Source organism: Taudactylus pleione, unplaced genomic scaffold, assembly GCF_031769625.1.
Source record: "Taudactylus pleione unplaced genomic scaffold, aTauple2 ptg000135l, whole genome shotgun sequence".
Lineage (NCBI taxonomy): Eukaryota > Metazoa > Chordata > Amphibia > Anura > Myobatrachidae > Taudactylus > Taudactylus pleione.
The window spans coordinates 7590857-7608834 of record NW_028284537.1 but is presented as its reverse complement, the minus strand read 5'-3'; the positions used below and the strand labels follow the sequence as shown (position 1 = coordinate 7608834).

The following is a 17978-nucleotide window of genomic DNA, read 5'->3' as shown; positions in this document are numbered from 1 at the left end:
CGTGTGCAATTGCTACAAATCGCAGGCATGCAAATATAATCAAACCACAGAAATGATAAGTACTAAGCAAATATATGGGTTTTACAAACTTCAAAATACACCAGTATAAAACAGATACCCAAAAAGTAAATTGAATGCATTACTTTTTGCAATCGTCCAAAGCCACATGTTTCCACATTCATGTTTAAATGAGAAACATATTTTTTTCTGTTATATAACGACTGTTAGAACTAAAGATAATTTGAAACTTTCCATATTAAAAGGGACATAAACCTAAAAAAACAAAACAAGAATGGTCTCATTTGTGTCTAGTACACTACGTGTAAACAAACAATTGCCTAATTTCCCGAACCTTGGGGAGTCCAAGGACAGCAGTCCACCCTTACGGACCCCAGTTTTTTATATTTGGGAAGTGGGTCGGGGGCTTGATGAAGCGATTTGTGAATGGCGTCACTGAGATCCGGGATGCAATGACACAAATGCTTCCCAACCTCCAAGGATTCATATTGGGACTGTCCCAACTGAATTGGGACTGTTGGAAGGTTTGCAGTTTCAGTCCATTGGTTAGTCCCTCAGGCACTTGAAAGAGTGTTCCAACTTATATCCCCTCCCCACACACTAGTGATTCATTGGTGGTCTCATGACTTATTGCAGCCAGTTCCGTATTGAATGGACACCACATTTTTACTCATGTATCCGATTCCTTCCGCCAATCACTATATGACCAGCAGAGGTCACCACTTGCAGTAAGTGCAGGATGGTAATGTATTCAGAGGAGGTAACCCGACTTAAGTACTAGTGCGGGGAGGGGGTTTATCTCAAGTGAAAGATGGAAAACACCTTTAATGCATTAACATTACCCAGTTCCAACCAAAATACGCTCATTTCCATAGAAGGTCTTTTGTTTGCGTTTTCTACTGTGTATTTTTGTGCCCATTATGCCTAATGAGACATCTTTCTTAGTTGAATCTTGTTGAACTATGCAAGCATTTGTGTCACACTTTTGTCTATTGAGCATTGTAATGTGGGATCCACATATACTGGGCCACTACAATAAGGCGATGGGTGGGAGAGAACTCGAGCACTGAAGCAGTTAAGAGAAATTTCAGCTGAAACAATGAGTGCGGCAGTGATTTGAGGTCAGGTTAAGCAGGTTACCAGAACCTTTCCTATCTTTCCTGTCATACTTAGGTATACTCCACAGTTTTTACTATAAAAATTATAAGAAAAATCTAAAGAAAATATTATAAATATCTTCTTTGTATTCTAATCGTATTTATAGTCAAAACTCTGGAGTAAACATCAGAACACACCAAATGCTGCACCTTCGTATAATGCCCAAATGAACTCTCAGGTTCATATATGTATTTGTAAATCTGGCTCTGATACTAGCCAGTGCCTCCCCAGCCAGTTACCTCACCGCACAGTGAAATGCGTCGGGAACTACTGCAATCATTATTTATTAGGTAAAAATAGCGCATTAAACTGAGGCATCCGAACAGGAAAACACTGTTTAGCTCAGCGGAAAAGAGATCTGAGAAAAACAAACCAAACTCTTAGGCCTGAAGAAACAACGGTTTAGAACGGATGAGTACCTTAAGAACAGTGGGGGTACAGAGCATTCTGGGCCTAGGTCTTTGTGACAATATGTATATCCATATACATGTAAAAGCTTTAAAAAAATTCACCTACACAATGCAAGCAGCCATATTCTGACATCATGACTCTGATGTTACATCTTGCTGGTGAACTTATACGCGTTATACTGATTCAGAGTCTTCAAGTGAAAACGTGGGCTGACCGCTGATTTTACGCCAACCTCTGCAACTGTCGCCATTATAATCAGCACTCGCACCAGTCCCATGATGGTACAAGGAATTACGTCAGAAACAGGCATCCATTCTCTGTATGCACCACTCAGAATAGCATGAAGCTTTAGCTAAACGCCTAGAACACTTCACCAAGACACATCTCTTGCATGTTGCCACCGTGATAACTTGGGGTAATTTAGCTCGTCAGAGGCTCAGTGATGCAGTGTCTAGGTGCATAATAAGTGTCCACATGCAGCTTTTCAGGTTTAAATTAAAATAAATGAAGCTTTACTGTCAGCAATCAGAAACAAAAATAACAAACAACCTAGACCCACATTCAGGGCACTACCTCACTTCTTGAGCCCTGACTATTATGGGCAGCTAGTCTACAAATGTAACACAGTCTCTAAAAAATTTCAGTCTGGTCTCTCACAGGTATAAACTCACCCTCCTGGCCTTCACACAAAGTCTCACTTGTGGTGCTCGCCGGTTCCTGCAGGTATGGACACTGGCCTCCTGGCCTGGCTGCCACAACTTCACACAAACACTCTTAAAGTTTTGTGATCCTCCCTGCTTCTTGCAGGTCTGGACACAGGCTTCCTGGCCCCGACTGGACTCCAGGCACACTGGTCTCTATAGCTGCCACAGTCCCACTTGGACTGTCTCCTCTGGCAGCCTGATTAGTCTACCTCATTAGCCCTCACCTGTGCTCTGTCCACAAGGCAGCCTCTAGGTGTGGTCACACTTACTATTTCTACCCTGTATGAGCGATCAATCAAGCCCCACACAGACTCTATGTCTCACTATCGCCCCCTAGCTTGGTATTGCCACACCGCCCAGTTTCAGCCCATTTTAACGTAAAGCGAGACCTGGCAGAGATCCAGAAACGCTTTGGCGCATGCGCTGTATGGTAAAAATGGCTATTTGCATCCGTGAGGAGAGATCCGTATGACTCAGGCCCTGGGTGACATTTATGACATCTAGTGAAGAAAAAAGTTGCAGTATGGCCCATATCAATCATCAGACGATTGTTTAACTTGCAAAGCGCTACAGAATATGCTGGCGCTATATCAATGTTAATAATAAAAACTGTAGTACACATTTAACAGCAATAATCACAGGTTCCGGTGCACTGGTTTTCATAAATTTCCATATGGAGTAAGGGAAATTCAGGCCTGTATAATATCCCACCGCGTCTACTCTGATTACATGTATATACAGATGTGTTCTCAGACACCGAGCCTCAATACGCCATGCGGTGCGAGATGCCTGGCGCAAGTGAGCCACTAGGTCCAGTGCTTGCGCCAAGCGTATATTTCGCCTGAAAATGTCTCTAAGGCCTGATTCACTACGGATCGCAATTCTACGCACGCGCCGCAGTTGCTAATATCAGCGGTGCTATTTAAATGTTTGCATTCACATTGCAATTGCAGGCAGATATAAGGACGCCCACTTCCACTTACTCACATCCGTATACTAGGGCAACACAGCGAAACATCGAGTAACATCGGACCCATACGCACACTTGCACAAGCCCTGACCTTACTCAGAAATTGCTATGAACCACGCACGCTATCAGTGCTATGTCTGCATATGGCCACACAGTGGATAATTTATGCACACCCCTGCAACGGCATTGCAACGCACAGGCACGCCTGTGTTCACCCGGCCACCCCCCGTCACCACCCACAAATGGCACTTCCTGTCAATCACTCTGCTCTGGGTCTGCAATCGCAATTCCGAACACAATTGCTAGTTCGTGCATTGCTATGCATATGCATGCGCAGTACGCAACAATCGACCGATTGCGTGCATATTAGCAACTGCGTTCCTTGCTGAGTCAGGCCCTTAGTCACAATGTGATGCAACTAACATGAACCACGAGGCTGCAGTGATTAATCTGGGGTGAGACATTTGCATGTGTGTGTGACTGAGTCTGTATATGAAGCACAATGGAAGTTAGCATGGATAAAAGCCGCAGTCGCTGAGTCAGGAATTGGTATGAAATACTGTCGGCCGCATGGCCGGCGTTTCGATTCAGGTCAGCGGCAGCCCGACAGGAGCAGAGTGTGACGCAGCGGAAGCCCGACAGCGCTGGAAATCCCGATCGTGGGTAGGTAAGTATCCACTAACCTAACCCCCCTAACCCTCCTTAGGGGTGCCTAACCCTAACTTCCCCCCCAAGTGACTAACCCTAATCCCCCCTCTAAGTGCCTAACCCTAACTACCTCCTTCCCCGCTGCCTAAACCCAAGTCCCCCGTGGAGGTGCCTAACCCTAAGTCCCCCCCGGGGGTGCCTAACCCTAACCCTCCCTCCCCCTAGCCTAACGCTAACCCTCCCGGGGGGGTGCCTAACCCTAAGTCCCCCCGGGAGCCCTAAACCTAACCCTCCCCCCCGCGGCTGTCTGCTCGCGGCGCCCGGCATCACTACGATTGTGATGCCGGGGGCCGGTCTACCGGCGTCGGGGAAATGCGGGCGTCTACATCTAGACGCCCGGCATTTCACCCTTCCCGGGATAAGATAGTCGGGAAGCCGGCTGCTGGTATTTAGCCAGTCGGCTTCCCGATTGCCTCCCCTGAGTCATAGCCCTTCGTATACAGAATCAGACTTAGTCGCACACATCTATACAAGTGTCTCATATGAAATTAATCAGTGCAGTCTCCTGGTGCGTCTTTTGTCGCATTGCATTATGACTAAGACCCATTTTCAGTTGATAAAGACCCTCAGAACTAGCAGTTACGCACGGGACCTGGCGCGTCTGAGAGGGGCTGTTGGCACGACTGCAGTAATGGTGAATGAGGACACATCTGTATGTCAGACAGAGAGATTGTGCAATAATACACAATCTTTGCTTAATTAATACATCATTTATTATCCTGGTCCGGAAAAATTTCCATGTGTCCTAATACATCTAGCCTCAATACGCCACGCAGTGCGACTTTCTGTCATGTCCCGTGCTACTCTGCTAGTGTCAGCCGGTGATGCAACTAGGACGCATCAGCAGACTGTGCTGAATAATTTAATATGCGACACTTGTATATCTATATCTAGTCTGTATATGAAGCGCAACTGAACTTGGAATGAAAAAATCTGCGGCCGCTACATCGTAGCAATTTGTATACAGATTCAGGGCCTGATTCAGAGCCGGACGCTATTTGCGCTCGCTCGTTCAGGAAAAGGGGGTGGCTATTCAAATGAACCGTTCGCTCTTTGCGGTCTGTTCATGCCTCTATGTCTGAACGAGCGAACAAAACTTGCGGTCGTAATTTTGAAAAAGACGCCCCCTGGCCGCTCGCATCATACGTCATGTCCGCTATTTAATAGATTAATCGAGTACATCGAACAGCGTATGAACTGCTCGCTATTCTTGTGGTTGGTTTTTCCTACCGCTATCTTGCGAGCAGTTCTGACTATAAAATAACCTAGTGACGTGGTCAATGACGCTGCTGTATTAATTATGCACACCCATAAAACGCCTGTTTTGACCTTTAAGCACACATGTGTTCTGAATTCCACTCTCCGTTTTCAAGCACCTTCCCCTGTTACCACCTACCACATACGCCTCCTCCTGTCACTCAAAATAGCAGGCATTCGCTATTTAGCGAACAAACAATTTTCGGCCGCACTGACTGGTTCGCGCATGCGTATTACAAACCGTACGCATGCGCAGATGTGCGAACATCGCTCGGAACGAGCGAGCGGCCGCTTACGAGCGGCTCTGAATGAGACCCTCAGAGACTCAGTCTCAGATATACAAGTGTCACATATGAAATTAATCAGCACAGTCTGCTGGTGTGTCCTAGTTGCATCACATTGCGAATTAGATGCAGTTTCGGAAAAAAAAAAGATGCAAAAAAAGATGCCCGACGCTAGCAGAGTCTCACGGGAGCTGGTGCGCCTAGTGGGGCTTTTTAGCGCAACTGCAGCAAAGATGTATAAAGACACATCTGTACCTACTGCCTAATCCCAGTCACATTGATCACTACATAAAAAGGAACAATTTGATTTAAATTACTTCTTGTGAATGCAGGGTCTATAGTTCTGCTATACATGTACACAAGAATGTAACGTAAATTAAGTAAACGCTAGATATGCATTCACTATAATTCCACGCCCGTCACAGCTCATTTTGAAGAGAATAAATTCACAAGATGTTTGTGACACCCTGTAAATTCCGACGGCAAATGAAAACTGCCATGGCATGTAGCACTGAAGGTTTCCCTGACTAGGAAATTGTTCCTGATGGAGTGTAATGAGTGTAACAGCTGGTTTCCAAATCACATCTAAATATTATAGGACCCGACTTACTCCAAACATGATAAATACCCAGTTCTAAATCTCTGCACTAATAAAAACACTGAGATAATAAAAGCCACAAAACATAAATCCAATTCAAAGCTAGAAATCCACTTCGCAAATGAGTAACTTATCCATAGTGTCAAACATCTCATCATCTGAAGTTCTCAAACAAGAAATAATTTTGTCCTTCAGGTGACGTTCAGGAGGCATTGAAAGTCCCTAATTTAGATTATACTTTGGCCACAAAAAAAACATCAGGGGGTATCATTTACTAAAGTGTGTTTTTAGAAGTGGAGATGTTGCTCATAGCAACCATATTCTACTTAACATGTATCTAGCACCTTCTAGAAGATAATAGCTAGAATCTGATTGGTTGCTATGGGCAACAACGCCACTTCTAAAAACCCAGCACTCAACCCGCGACCACTGAGCAGCGACCCGAGTAGACCCGACATAGCTACATGGTATCTAGCGGTGGTCAACAGGGGTAGAGCCATATTGTCAGTGAAAATGGATGTTTTCCCAGGTAATGGGGCCCACTATTTCATTGCTCTATAGAGTTAAGCGGTTACACCAGTGGTAAGTATCATTGGAGGAGGTTTCTCCATGCCTGTACATAGGGGAAGCCTATTTCACAACAACTGCTCTGTTAACAGTACAAAATTATAATGCATCTTTCTCAGAATATAGCATTTCTAATGCATTAATGTTATAAAATATTTCACCTTGAACTAGAACCTATCGTTTTTTCCATTAGTGGAAAAGTACAGCATGACATCTAATGACTTGGACTTTGAGAGTCACTAACTTAAGGTGCGTATCCACTAGGCGATTTTGACAGGCGATTGCATGATAACGACGTCGTTATCGTGCAATCGCCCGCAAATCGAGCATGTAAATGACAAAAACGACCAGCGATGCGCATGCCCGCTGATCATTTTGCCATCTATCATCGCCCGTACATGCTAGTCAACCTGATGATCCCGTCAGATTCAGCATGTACGGGGATGATGGATGTGCCTAGACTGTACGAGTGAACGTTCAGTCTAGGCACATCACTAGACATACAAACGACAGCACGATTGCAATGCCGTAATCGTGCTCTCATTTGTATGTCTATAAGTGGATACGCACCTTAACATTTCTCAAAGGTACTCATTGCAATAAAAATGCACCAATCAGACATGGGCTTTGATTGTGCAGCTTGCAATAGGCAGATGAAAGCTCATTGCTGATTGACTGCTATGGTTTTAGGACAAATTTGCACTTGTCAGCAATGTAAGTAAATTACTCTCTGTGTAATTCAAAAGTAGATATAGCTTGGTGAGGTTTGCTCCTTTACAGAAGATGCACATGGATAGCAGAGACGGGAAGAGAATTGCCTGCTCTGATGTTCTCACCTGCAAAACTCCTGAATGTCCAATATTTTCTGCAAATGGACTGAAATGTGGTAAAGCGTGAATGCTAGTGAAATACTGCAGTGCGCAGGGGGGGGGGATCAGTGAATATTGTTAGATCTCTGATTAAATAACAGTTTGGGGCTTTATAAATAAGTGGGATGTGTGCTGACGCTCTCTTATAGCAAAAGTCTTAGGTGGTACTTATGAAAGCTGGGAGAGAGATAAAAATGGGAGAGATAAAGTACAATTTTATCTCTCTTCAAGCTTTGATAAATACCTCCGTGAATGCTAATTCTCCTCTCAAGATCCTGCAGTAGACAGAGGTGAAGCGTCAGATATTTTCCAAAGAGGACAATATGGTATGTGAAGGTACCACAGATACAACAGGCATTATGAAGTCTTGCAATTTGCTGGGCTCCTCGCAGATACCAGGAACCGGTGGAGACCATAAATTTATTTTATGGACACACAGAACTTACAATTAAAATGCAGCTTTCGAAGCTAAAGAAATATGTTAAGCAATGTATATGATAGACACATGCCACAACAAGTCAATGTTATACTAGGGCAGAACGATAGCTGGAGGCTGGAGCCAAGCAGACAATGAAAAGCACTTCCCCAAATATTCTGGCACAGGGCTCCGGGGTTGCCATCCTGGGACACCACCTACTCGTATAATGACAGCAGTACAGTCTGCAGGACAGTGCTCAAACCAAATCTTATTTTTTTTAACAAAGTTCAGAGGAGACTGCCAGCAGCATTACATTGGCCAAGCCTCCATTGGGGAGCAATGGCTGCTGTAGACTTCACAATAGAGGCTAGACCTCTGAAACGTTGCGGACGTCTCTGCAATCTGTGATTTTCTGCATTATCCCGTGGTTGTGCTGCCGTGATTATTAATATATGATAACACAGTGCCACAACAGAACACTGTGCAGTGAGTGAGTGAGGGGCAGGTGTCAGAACTGGCACTGCTTCAGCTTATAGCATTGTAGGAAAAAGTATTCACCTGCTCATCGGGAGCTAATTATAACGTGTCAGGTGATCAGTGGGGAATTGGCAAAACTACAGTGCCAATACAAATAACTAGATGGCGAATCACATGAGATCACCCGTAAATCACACACATAGAAATACCTTTATACACAAAGAACATTTTTTTTTATGTATAGCATTGTACGTATTTATAGATCACTACATATAGAAGGTCTGGGCAAATGCTCCAAAAATCAGGAGTCTGATTTCACAAGCAACTTGCCAAGCAATTTTTTTATATAATTGTTGCATATTAGCAGGCAACATTGCATGATACATAATAGTCGGTATATAATTACGAGAAATATTGCATCTCATGACGCTTCCGGTATGTGTTTCCCCTACTGGTGCCCCCATCACACTTGGGTCACCTACTTGTGTCCCCATCATAACTGGATCAAGTACTTGTGCCACCATCACACTTAGGTCATCTACTTGTGCCCCATCACACTTGTGCCACCTACGTATGCTCCATCATACCTGGGTCACCCTCCTGTGGCCCTGTCACACTTAGGTGGCCAATCTGTACTCCTAATCACACTTGTGTCATCTATATGTCCGCCCATCAAACTTGGGTCACTTGCCTCAATACTGATCACACTTGGGACATCTAGCTCTACGCCCATTACACCTGTGTAAGATTCCATGTGCCCCCCGATCACTCTTGGGTCACATGCCCATTACACGCCTGTCTCTTGTCTGAGCACCCATCACACTTTTTTCCCCTTTGAGTTGTAACGAGTGAAGGAATTACAATGGTTCCAGCCAATTTCACAAAGGAGCTACCCATCACAGTAACCAGGAACTGTCCAGTCCTGATATACAGGACAGGTTCTGAAGCATTATCAGAGTATTCCCTTTCCTGAGAGTTGATTAGTTCAAGCAGGTACCCTGATTATCCGATTGCTTTTATTATTATTTGACTATCTGACTATTTGGTCTTTGTTTATTTGAATTCTATTGACACAATTCACTTCATGTTGTCCAAACAGACAGTCATTATGGCAGCTTTCATTTTATAAAAATACACTATTGTCCACACAATGTAGAGGCGGCCATTTTGCAGGGTGAAGCAAAATTCATGATAGTACAGATGATCAATTCACTAAGAATTAGCAATGTCCCTGAGGCGCTTCCTAGTGGAAGATAAGGTTCCCAGGCACCATCTACAATTTGTCACAGCAATGTGACAAAATGTCCTTCGGGTCTAACTGATGGATTCTAATGGATGGTTACAGTCACATAACTATTGCCACAAAATGGCTGCCTCTTCTTCCTGTTCTTATTAATTCAGCATAAAAGATGTCTGACTCACTATATGTAGGAGTCTGAGGCAGCAGAAATGTTGGACTGGGTTATCCGTATAGCATAAACTAATGTCCATAGTTTTATTGTCCTTTTACAGTCAATGTAAAAATTATATCTTATAAATACATTTAATTTGCCCTTAAAATGTCTTAGTAGAAACTAGGCTTTGAAGCACTATACTCATGTTACTAATTATTTTATTAAACTCTCTCATATTTCACTTATTTATATCTACACAGATGAATTAGTTTCCTTCGTAATTTATATGCCACTAGCGACGATGTGAACTCCCTTTTCTAAACAGAGCTTGGTTACAAAATTAAAGAAAGAAAAGTAAATAGAAGAACGGAGACATGCTTGGCACATCTCTTAGAGAAGTGACCTTAAACCTCTTGTCTGTAACAGATGTACATTGCCTTATCCAGACAATCCCCCCCCTTCCTCTTTAGCTTGGTCATCCCCTGTGAAGTTGTATGCAGCCAAGTCACACTGGGACAACGGTTCAGCTAAGTTAAAGCCCAACTAAACTAAATAGCGAGAGCCTGGAGGTAAAACGGTCTGTTCAGTTTTACTCCCAATTTCCAATGCAGTATTGTTTCAAAGATAAATAAGAGCATTTCCTAAACACTTTGCTAGCAAAAGACAAACCATACAGATAAAATTATGCCATACAAACAATTGTTTAAATTCACTTAAGAGACCATTTCCGTTACCGAGGAGACTGTAAGCCAATTACTCAGACGGTGCACCTCTGTGTAATCGCTTTGCAGGTGATGCAACCCAGTGTCATTCTGCTCCCCTGGTCAAAATTAGGGAATGAAGAGTACGGCTACACTGCTTTATTTTTCCTATGACACATCTTGGCTCAGCCAAATGAACAAGGACCTACTGCCAGGAACTGCCAGTATACCTCTCCCTGCCCTACATGCATTCCCACAATGTTCCTTTGCTCACAGCCTAGAGATATTTCAAATATTAATGGCTTGTGTAAGACTGAAGCTGATTGGATTGGCTACAGTTAGCGCTGCCTAAGCAATGGGGGGTCCAGGGTATGAGATTTTTTTTATTTTACAAATTGAGGGGAGACTAGGTCATGGGAGAAAAACATTTTAACTGGTGTTTCACTTCAAATGCAAATGTGTTATTTTGAATAATGATCAGCAGGTGAAAATGATGTCCGGCAACAATTATCTTACAATGTTTTTGAAAAGTCAGGGTCTTACCTGTTGCGTTGGACAGTGCGAGAGACTCCATTGAACCCCTAGGAGTTTGTTCCGTCGGAGTCAACCCCTCAGTGAATTTAAGTGCGTTGATTGGATGCCTTGTTCGACATTGCTGCGAGTTCATATTTTTGCCATCCGGAACCTTTAGACTTGACCTTGCTTCGTTGAAACTGTGACTGGACGTATCGCTGAAACTTTCCTGTGGTCTTAGTCTGCCTTGGTAGTAATCGTCTCTGCCGTCTTGAGAGAAGCTCTCGCTGTGCCCCATCATGGAGAGGCTTCTTTTTTGGTTGCTGAAATGCTTGGCCCACATGTCTGCCTGGGCGCCTGCCCCTTGTCCAGGACTGTATGAAGTCCTTATGTTACACTGGCTGAGGAGCTGCAGAGGACTCTGGGATTGGCTCCTCTCGATCTTTTTGACGTATTGATCTCTGCTTCGCCACAGCTGGTCTCGGTTCAGGCTCGGGTTTTGACTCGATACACTCAGCAAATCCATCTGCAAAGAGAGAGGGTCCACGTCGGTTGAAAGTCTATTAGAAGCCACATGTAACGGGTTCAAGTTGTTGTCTTCTAGCTTGGCTTTGTTCTTGCCAATCTTAGCGCTACGCCGGGACTCCTTTGCCCTGGCGTTCTGAAATGCCGAGTCCGAAGAGTCGGAGCCGTTGGGATCTTCGCCCACACTGCATGCTCTCGAGCAGAATATCTGCCCCTGTTTGGGCAGGAAAGGCCGTCCAAGTAGTGATTTTTTACAGTGGGCACAACAGAAACAGTTCTCGGTTGCGTGCCAGTGCTGGCCATCGTATGTCATCTGTCCCTGGTCAATACCTGTGAGAGGAAAAACAGAGATTAACAAGGATGCGTGTGGAAGTCTTGTGGTTTAGACACATTTCAAATGCGAATGTCCAATGAAGATCTACATTACATCATCTATGTATCATTATTATTATGGTAGGGAACACTTCTTGCTAAAAATGATACGACAAATCAGGCGGTGTGCATAAACTTGGTTGGGACGCCAAGTGGCATTATGGTTGGTTAGATAAGCAACAGTTTCTAACCGCGTCTCTGGGGCCCCAGCTGGGTTAAACCTCTTTGGTAACCCAAAGATAATTCCCTATCATTTCTATATAACCTATCATTCTTCCCTACTACTAACAAAACAATGGGCGTACAATGCCAACAACTACAGTTTGTTCAATCAACGCCTGTGTTGGAAACAGATACAAAATCTTTGAGTTTTTATGCACTTTCTACTTGTCATTGGTGGGAGAAGTAGTCATTTCAGCTTGAGAAACTGCGGGGGTTAATAGCATGGGACATCCGCAAGGTTTCTTGTCTTTTAATGGGCCTGATTCATTATGGAGTAGTGATTATGCCCGCAGTCTCACTGCGTTAGTATGCTAATCCATTGCGATCACAATGCCGCTGCAGCACAACCTAAGGACACCCCCTTCCCCCTTTACCTTACACACATCCGTAATGTTCATCAAGACTGCGAAACCATCGGTAACATCGAGTACCATCGCATCCTCGCGCACACTTGCACAAGCTCTGACCTTACTCAGGAATTACTAACCTCATCGCACGCTGTGAGTCCTCAGGCTGTGTATGGCATCGCAGTGGATAATTTATGCACGCCCCTGCAACGGAGTTCAAACACACTGGCACCCCTGCATTTCGCTGACCCCCCACCCCGTCACCACCCCCAAATGGTGTTTCCTCTGAATCATTCTTCAATGGGTCTGCGTAGCCACTGTGATCGCAGTCCCGATCACAGTGGCTAGTTTGTGCACTGCAATGCATATGCATGCGCAGAACGCAACAATCGGCCGATTGCGTGCCTAATCGCAGTTGCGATCCTTGCTGAATCAGGCCCAATGTATGTTTAGGTAAAAAACTTTTTTGCTGGATATAGATTTTTTTTTTTCTTTAGTAAATCCTATTGACCGCATATACTAAAAGCCTACGCTTGTGTATCGTTTAAACAAATCCATACATCAATCAAGTATGGAATTATTTTGCAGAAGATTGTACAGGTGACTGAACTGAATCCAAGCCATAATTTACAAGTTAAAATAAAGCAGGAGTTTAAACGATTAAACAATATCTCTAATTGTTTCCTGACAATAGAAGGTTTAGTTGGAGGAATCCGACGAGTCGGCAAACACAAAATTAACCTAGCCACCCTGAGTATTTGGGTGAATACCAAACCAAGGGCCTGATTCAGAGCCGCTCGTAAGCGGCCGCTCGTTCGCTCCGAGCGATGTTTGCCCAACTGCGCATGCGTACGGATCGTAATGCGCATGCGCGAACCAGTCAGTGCGGCCGAAAATCGTTTGTTCGCTAAATAGCGAATGCCTGCTAATATGAGTGACAGGAGGAGGCGTATGTGGGTGGTAACAGGGGAAGGTGCTTGAAAACGGGGAGTGGAGATCAGATCGCAGGCGTGCTTAAAGGTCAAAACGGGCGTTTTAAGGGTGTGTATAATTAATACAGCAGCGTCACTGACCACGTCACTGGGTTATTTTATAGCCAGAACTGCTCGCAAGATTGTGGTAGCAAAAACCAACCACAAGAATAGCGAGCAGTTCATACGCTGGTCGATGTACTCAATTAATCTAATAAATAGCGGACATGACGTAGGATGCGAGCGGCCAGGGGGCGTATTTTTTCAAAAAACGACCGCAAGTTTTGTTCGCTCGTTCAGACATAGAGGCATGAACAGACCGCAAAGAGCGAACGGTTCATTTGAATAGCCACCCCCTTTTCCTGAACGAGCGAGTGCAAATAGCGTCCGGCTCTGAATCAGGCCCTGAATCTGTATACAAATTGCTACGATGTACTCGATTAATCTAATAAATAGCGGACATGACGTAGGATGCGAGCGGCCAGGGGGCGTATTTTTTCAAAAAACGACCGCAAGTTTTGTTAGCTCGTTCAGACATAGAGGCGTGAACAGACCGCAAAGAGCGAACGGTTCATCTGAATAGCCACCCCTATTTTCTGGACGAACGACCGCAAATAGCGTCCGGCTCTGAATCAGGCCCCATATCTGCAGATATCTGTCTGGATATTGGTTCAGTTCACAAAGCGGGTGGGGTAGTACTTTAATAGTAGGTGGGAGTCTTGCAGAAAAGCGGACGGACACCCCAGGCCCTGAACAGAGAGTTTTCCAGCCTGTTACTCACTGTAAACTGATGTTATTCCGTTTTGCTCTTTAAGTTCGTGTGTGTGTCCAGTTTCCAGATGCTGTTTGCCTGTAAGCTATGGAATATGTTTTTGTTATGTGTGATGGATGGAGAAAGATATTCTCCATTCACATTCTTAAACAAAGTTGCAGAGGAAAGTCTGGGCAAGATTAAAACACTGCAGTATACCATAATGATTCATATAAGAGCATCTACCATTCTGCTTTTAGCTGTGATCTACTGTATGAAAACCATTTGCTGAGCAGGAATTAAGAGTCTCCTTAGATACGTCACTATAGTGTCATCAGCTATTTGCTGCCTGAAACGCAGGCTCTAACTTTACAAGAGCGTTTCTATTTACCATTCCCCGTGCTCTCCCGGCTTTCCAGCTGATTTTGTGCATTCAGGACGTATTATTAGGAGTACTTTGTAAAACAGGGCTGTGCAAGCCGTGCAGGAAGAGGACTCTTCTTGCCTCAGGCAGCATATTAAGAAAGGAGGGAGATATTGCTTCTTATGAAGCTAAGAGCCACGTCTCAGTCTGCATCTGCTGGTGATCGTCATAACGCCGGACATGGCTTAGCATGCCTGGGCCCTGCGGGGAACGGATAAGCATCATGAAGTGAGGTTGATTCTTCAAGGGGACTTGGGTAGGATGTAGAACCAGCGGAAGAATTATATTAGAATTGTGCCACCTTCCTTGGGTCAGATTTGCCTCCAGCTGCATTATACCTAGACAAACTGCCACTGCTGCACCTACTAGTCCTACATCTACAGTAGGAAAATCGGGTGGTGTGCATAAACTTCCTGTAGGGCTATACTGCATTCAAATATTTTCCATGGCTGACAAGGGAAATATGACAATTCTAATCCTGTGCTCTTTACAAGGTCTGACAAATTTCAGACCAATTAGCAATACTTATATTACAACTCCGCATATAAAGTACCTGTACAAACATATACGCAATAAATTGGTACTAGACAGTAATTTATATCAAGATTGCAGCATACTTGCCTACCCTCCCGATTTGGTCGGGAGCCTCCCGAAAATCGTGTGCCGCTCCCGACCTCCCGGGAAGGCAGGCAAACCTCCCGGCCCCGGCGATGTGTCCGGACCCCCCCACGCTTTTAAATAGAAACCCCGGCAGCAGGGGGGCCGGTGACGCGATTCGCGCTGAATCGCGTCATCGTGGCTCGCCCCCGGCTGCACAATGCCATTAATCACGGCATTGTGAAGAGGGGGCGGAGCCACGATGACGCGTTCACGCCCACATGCTCCGCCCCCAACGCCGCGTCATGTGCCGGGCCCCGCCCCCTTTGGTCACGTCACGCCCCCAGCCCTGTAAGTCCGACAGCTCCCTCCCGGAAGGAGGGGGCTAAATGTCGGCATGCATGGATTGCAGTGTTAGCATTTGCTAAATGGTGGCTGCCATGGTGATTATTTTATTTATTTACTAACAGTTTCTTATATAGCGCAGCATAGTCCGTAGCGCTTTACAAATGGAAACATTGATAGAACAACACTGGGTAGTAACTGACAGACATAAAGGTAAGAGGGCCCTGCTCGCAAGCTACAATCTATAGGGAAATAGGTGTTGATACACAAGGATAGGGGCTACATATTGTCAGATTGCAGAGGTTATTGGTGAGCTGTATGATCCAGTCACACAGGAAAGTTGGCCTAGGGTCAGGAGGATGTGAAATTGAAGAAAGAGAAAATATGTGATGATATGTGTTTGTCTCTGTGTGCTAAATATACTACAGCTTATTGTCTGACATCGCATATAGGTGTAGCGTTTGCAATAAACCACAACAAGCAATGGTACATTAGCCCTCATTGTGTAACTTGCACTAGGCAATTAACCTAAGTGCACTGTTTGTGTAAATGAGCCCAACTGTGAACAGGGGCATAGAAAATTCAATGAGAATTATAACATTCTGCTGTGCTTATTAAACTCATATATATGCCATTCATTATTAGCATATAACTCATATACGCCATTCATTATTAGCATATAACTCATATACGCCATTCATTATTAGCATGTAACTCATATACGCCATTCATTATTAGCATGTAACTCATATACGCCATTCATTATTAGCATGTAACTCATATACGCCATTCATTATTAGCATATAACTCATATACGCCATTCATTATTAGCATATAACTCATATACGCCATTCATTATTAGCATATAACTCATATACGCCATTCATTATTAGCATATAACTCATATACGCCATTCATTATTAGCATATAACTCATATACGCCATTCATTATTAGCATATAACTCATATACGCCATTCATTATTAGCATGTAACTCATATACGCCATTCATTATTAGCATGTAACTCATATACGCCATTCATTATTAGCATATAAGTCATTTACGCCATACATTATTCGCATATAACTCATATACACCATTCATTATTAGCATATAAGTCGTATACGCCATACATTATAAGCAAATTATTCATATACGCCAAACGGGATCCATTCGGCATCCCGGCGGTCGGGATGCCACCGTTTACATTACCGTCACTGGAATACCAATGCCGGTCACAATCCCGTCGCCAGTATCCAACCGCTGGGATGCCGAATGTAAGTAGCTGGGTTGAGGGGCGGGTTAGGTTTAGGGGTTAGGCACTAAGGCGGGGGAGGGTTAGGTTTAGGCACTAAGGGGGGAGGGTTAGGTTTAGGATGCGGGAGGGAGCGTTTAGGTTCAGGCACCAAAGAGGGTGGGTTAGGGTAGGGTAAGCGTTAACCCTGTCGGGATTCTGACCGCCAGAATCCCGACTGTTGGTATTTTTTAACGATCCCACGCCAAACATTATTAACAAAAAAGTCAGTTCGGTCGACACATCCAAGTAGTAACTTCCACAGAAATATATAGAGTCCAGTGGCGAGTTTATAAATGACTAGTCTTAGATAATGCTTGTGTTATGGTTTGAGTGAAAGGTATGACATTAACCTGAAGAAAGAATTACTGTATATGAATTAATCAGCTTTACATTGTGAAAACAACTCAAAGATTTTGTAAAGCAAAGAGTGATCTGTTGTATTCATTTACTGAATTTTTTTTTAGGCATTGGCTCCAATTTGTAAATTAAGTTGAGATACTCAGGATAATGAAGTGATTTTTAATTGTTTGACCAATATAAGACCTCAAGTTTTTTTTTTTATTTGAATTTTCACACATCACTAAAGGTACAAATAGTGCATGAAAAAGAGATGAGCATTTCCGGTTTTCACTCCATTTGTTTGGGTCTGAAAACGATACAAAACCACATTTGTCCGCCACGGACATCCAAGAAAGAGGACGTTTTGCCTCGTTTTCAGATCCGAACTTGCTATCATTTGGTCAAAAGAATCGAGTCAAATCCGAACTGCTCATCTCGACAAAAAATTGGTAAATTACTGTAAGATCCAATAGAGACTCTAGTGCCTCCCAAAAATGTAATGCTAAACTTAACATTTCAGAATGTCATAATGCAGGGAAGTGGATGGAAAACGATAGCACCTTACTGAATAGCGCATTCATTTTCATCCATTTCTACCTATTTTATCAGTGATGCTGTGTTAACCAGCCCTGCAGTTGCTGTAAAACCACTATAAAACCCTCCCTTGTCTCTATACTCATCTTAGGGGAATGAAGGATGTAGTGGTTTTTGCAGCAGTGATTAAAAGCGGCGATTTAGTTT

The 17978-nt window shown here is 43.9% G+C and overlaps 1 protein-coding gene across 3 annotated transcripts in view; it reads right to left on the bottom strand.

The window, feature by feature from the left end:
• PRICKLE2 (prickle planar cell polarity protein 2) overlaps positions 1-17978 on the bottom strand; it is a 318781-nt gene that overhangs the window by 8045 nt on the left and 292758 nt on the right. For all 3 annotated transcript variants that reach the window (XM_088473394.1, XM_088473396.1, XM_088473395.1), the window contains one exon: positions 11078-11902. In XM_088473394.1, the coding sequence (XP_088329520.1) occupies positions 11078-11902 (825 nt within the window). The remainder of the gene's footprint in view (positions 1-11077; positions 11903-17978) is intronic.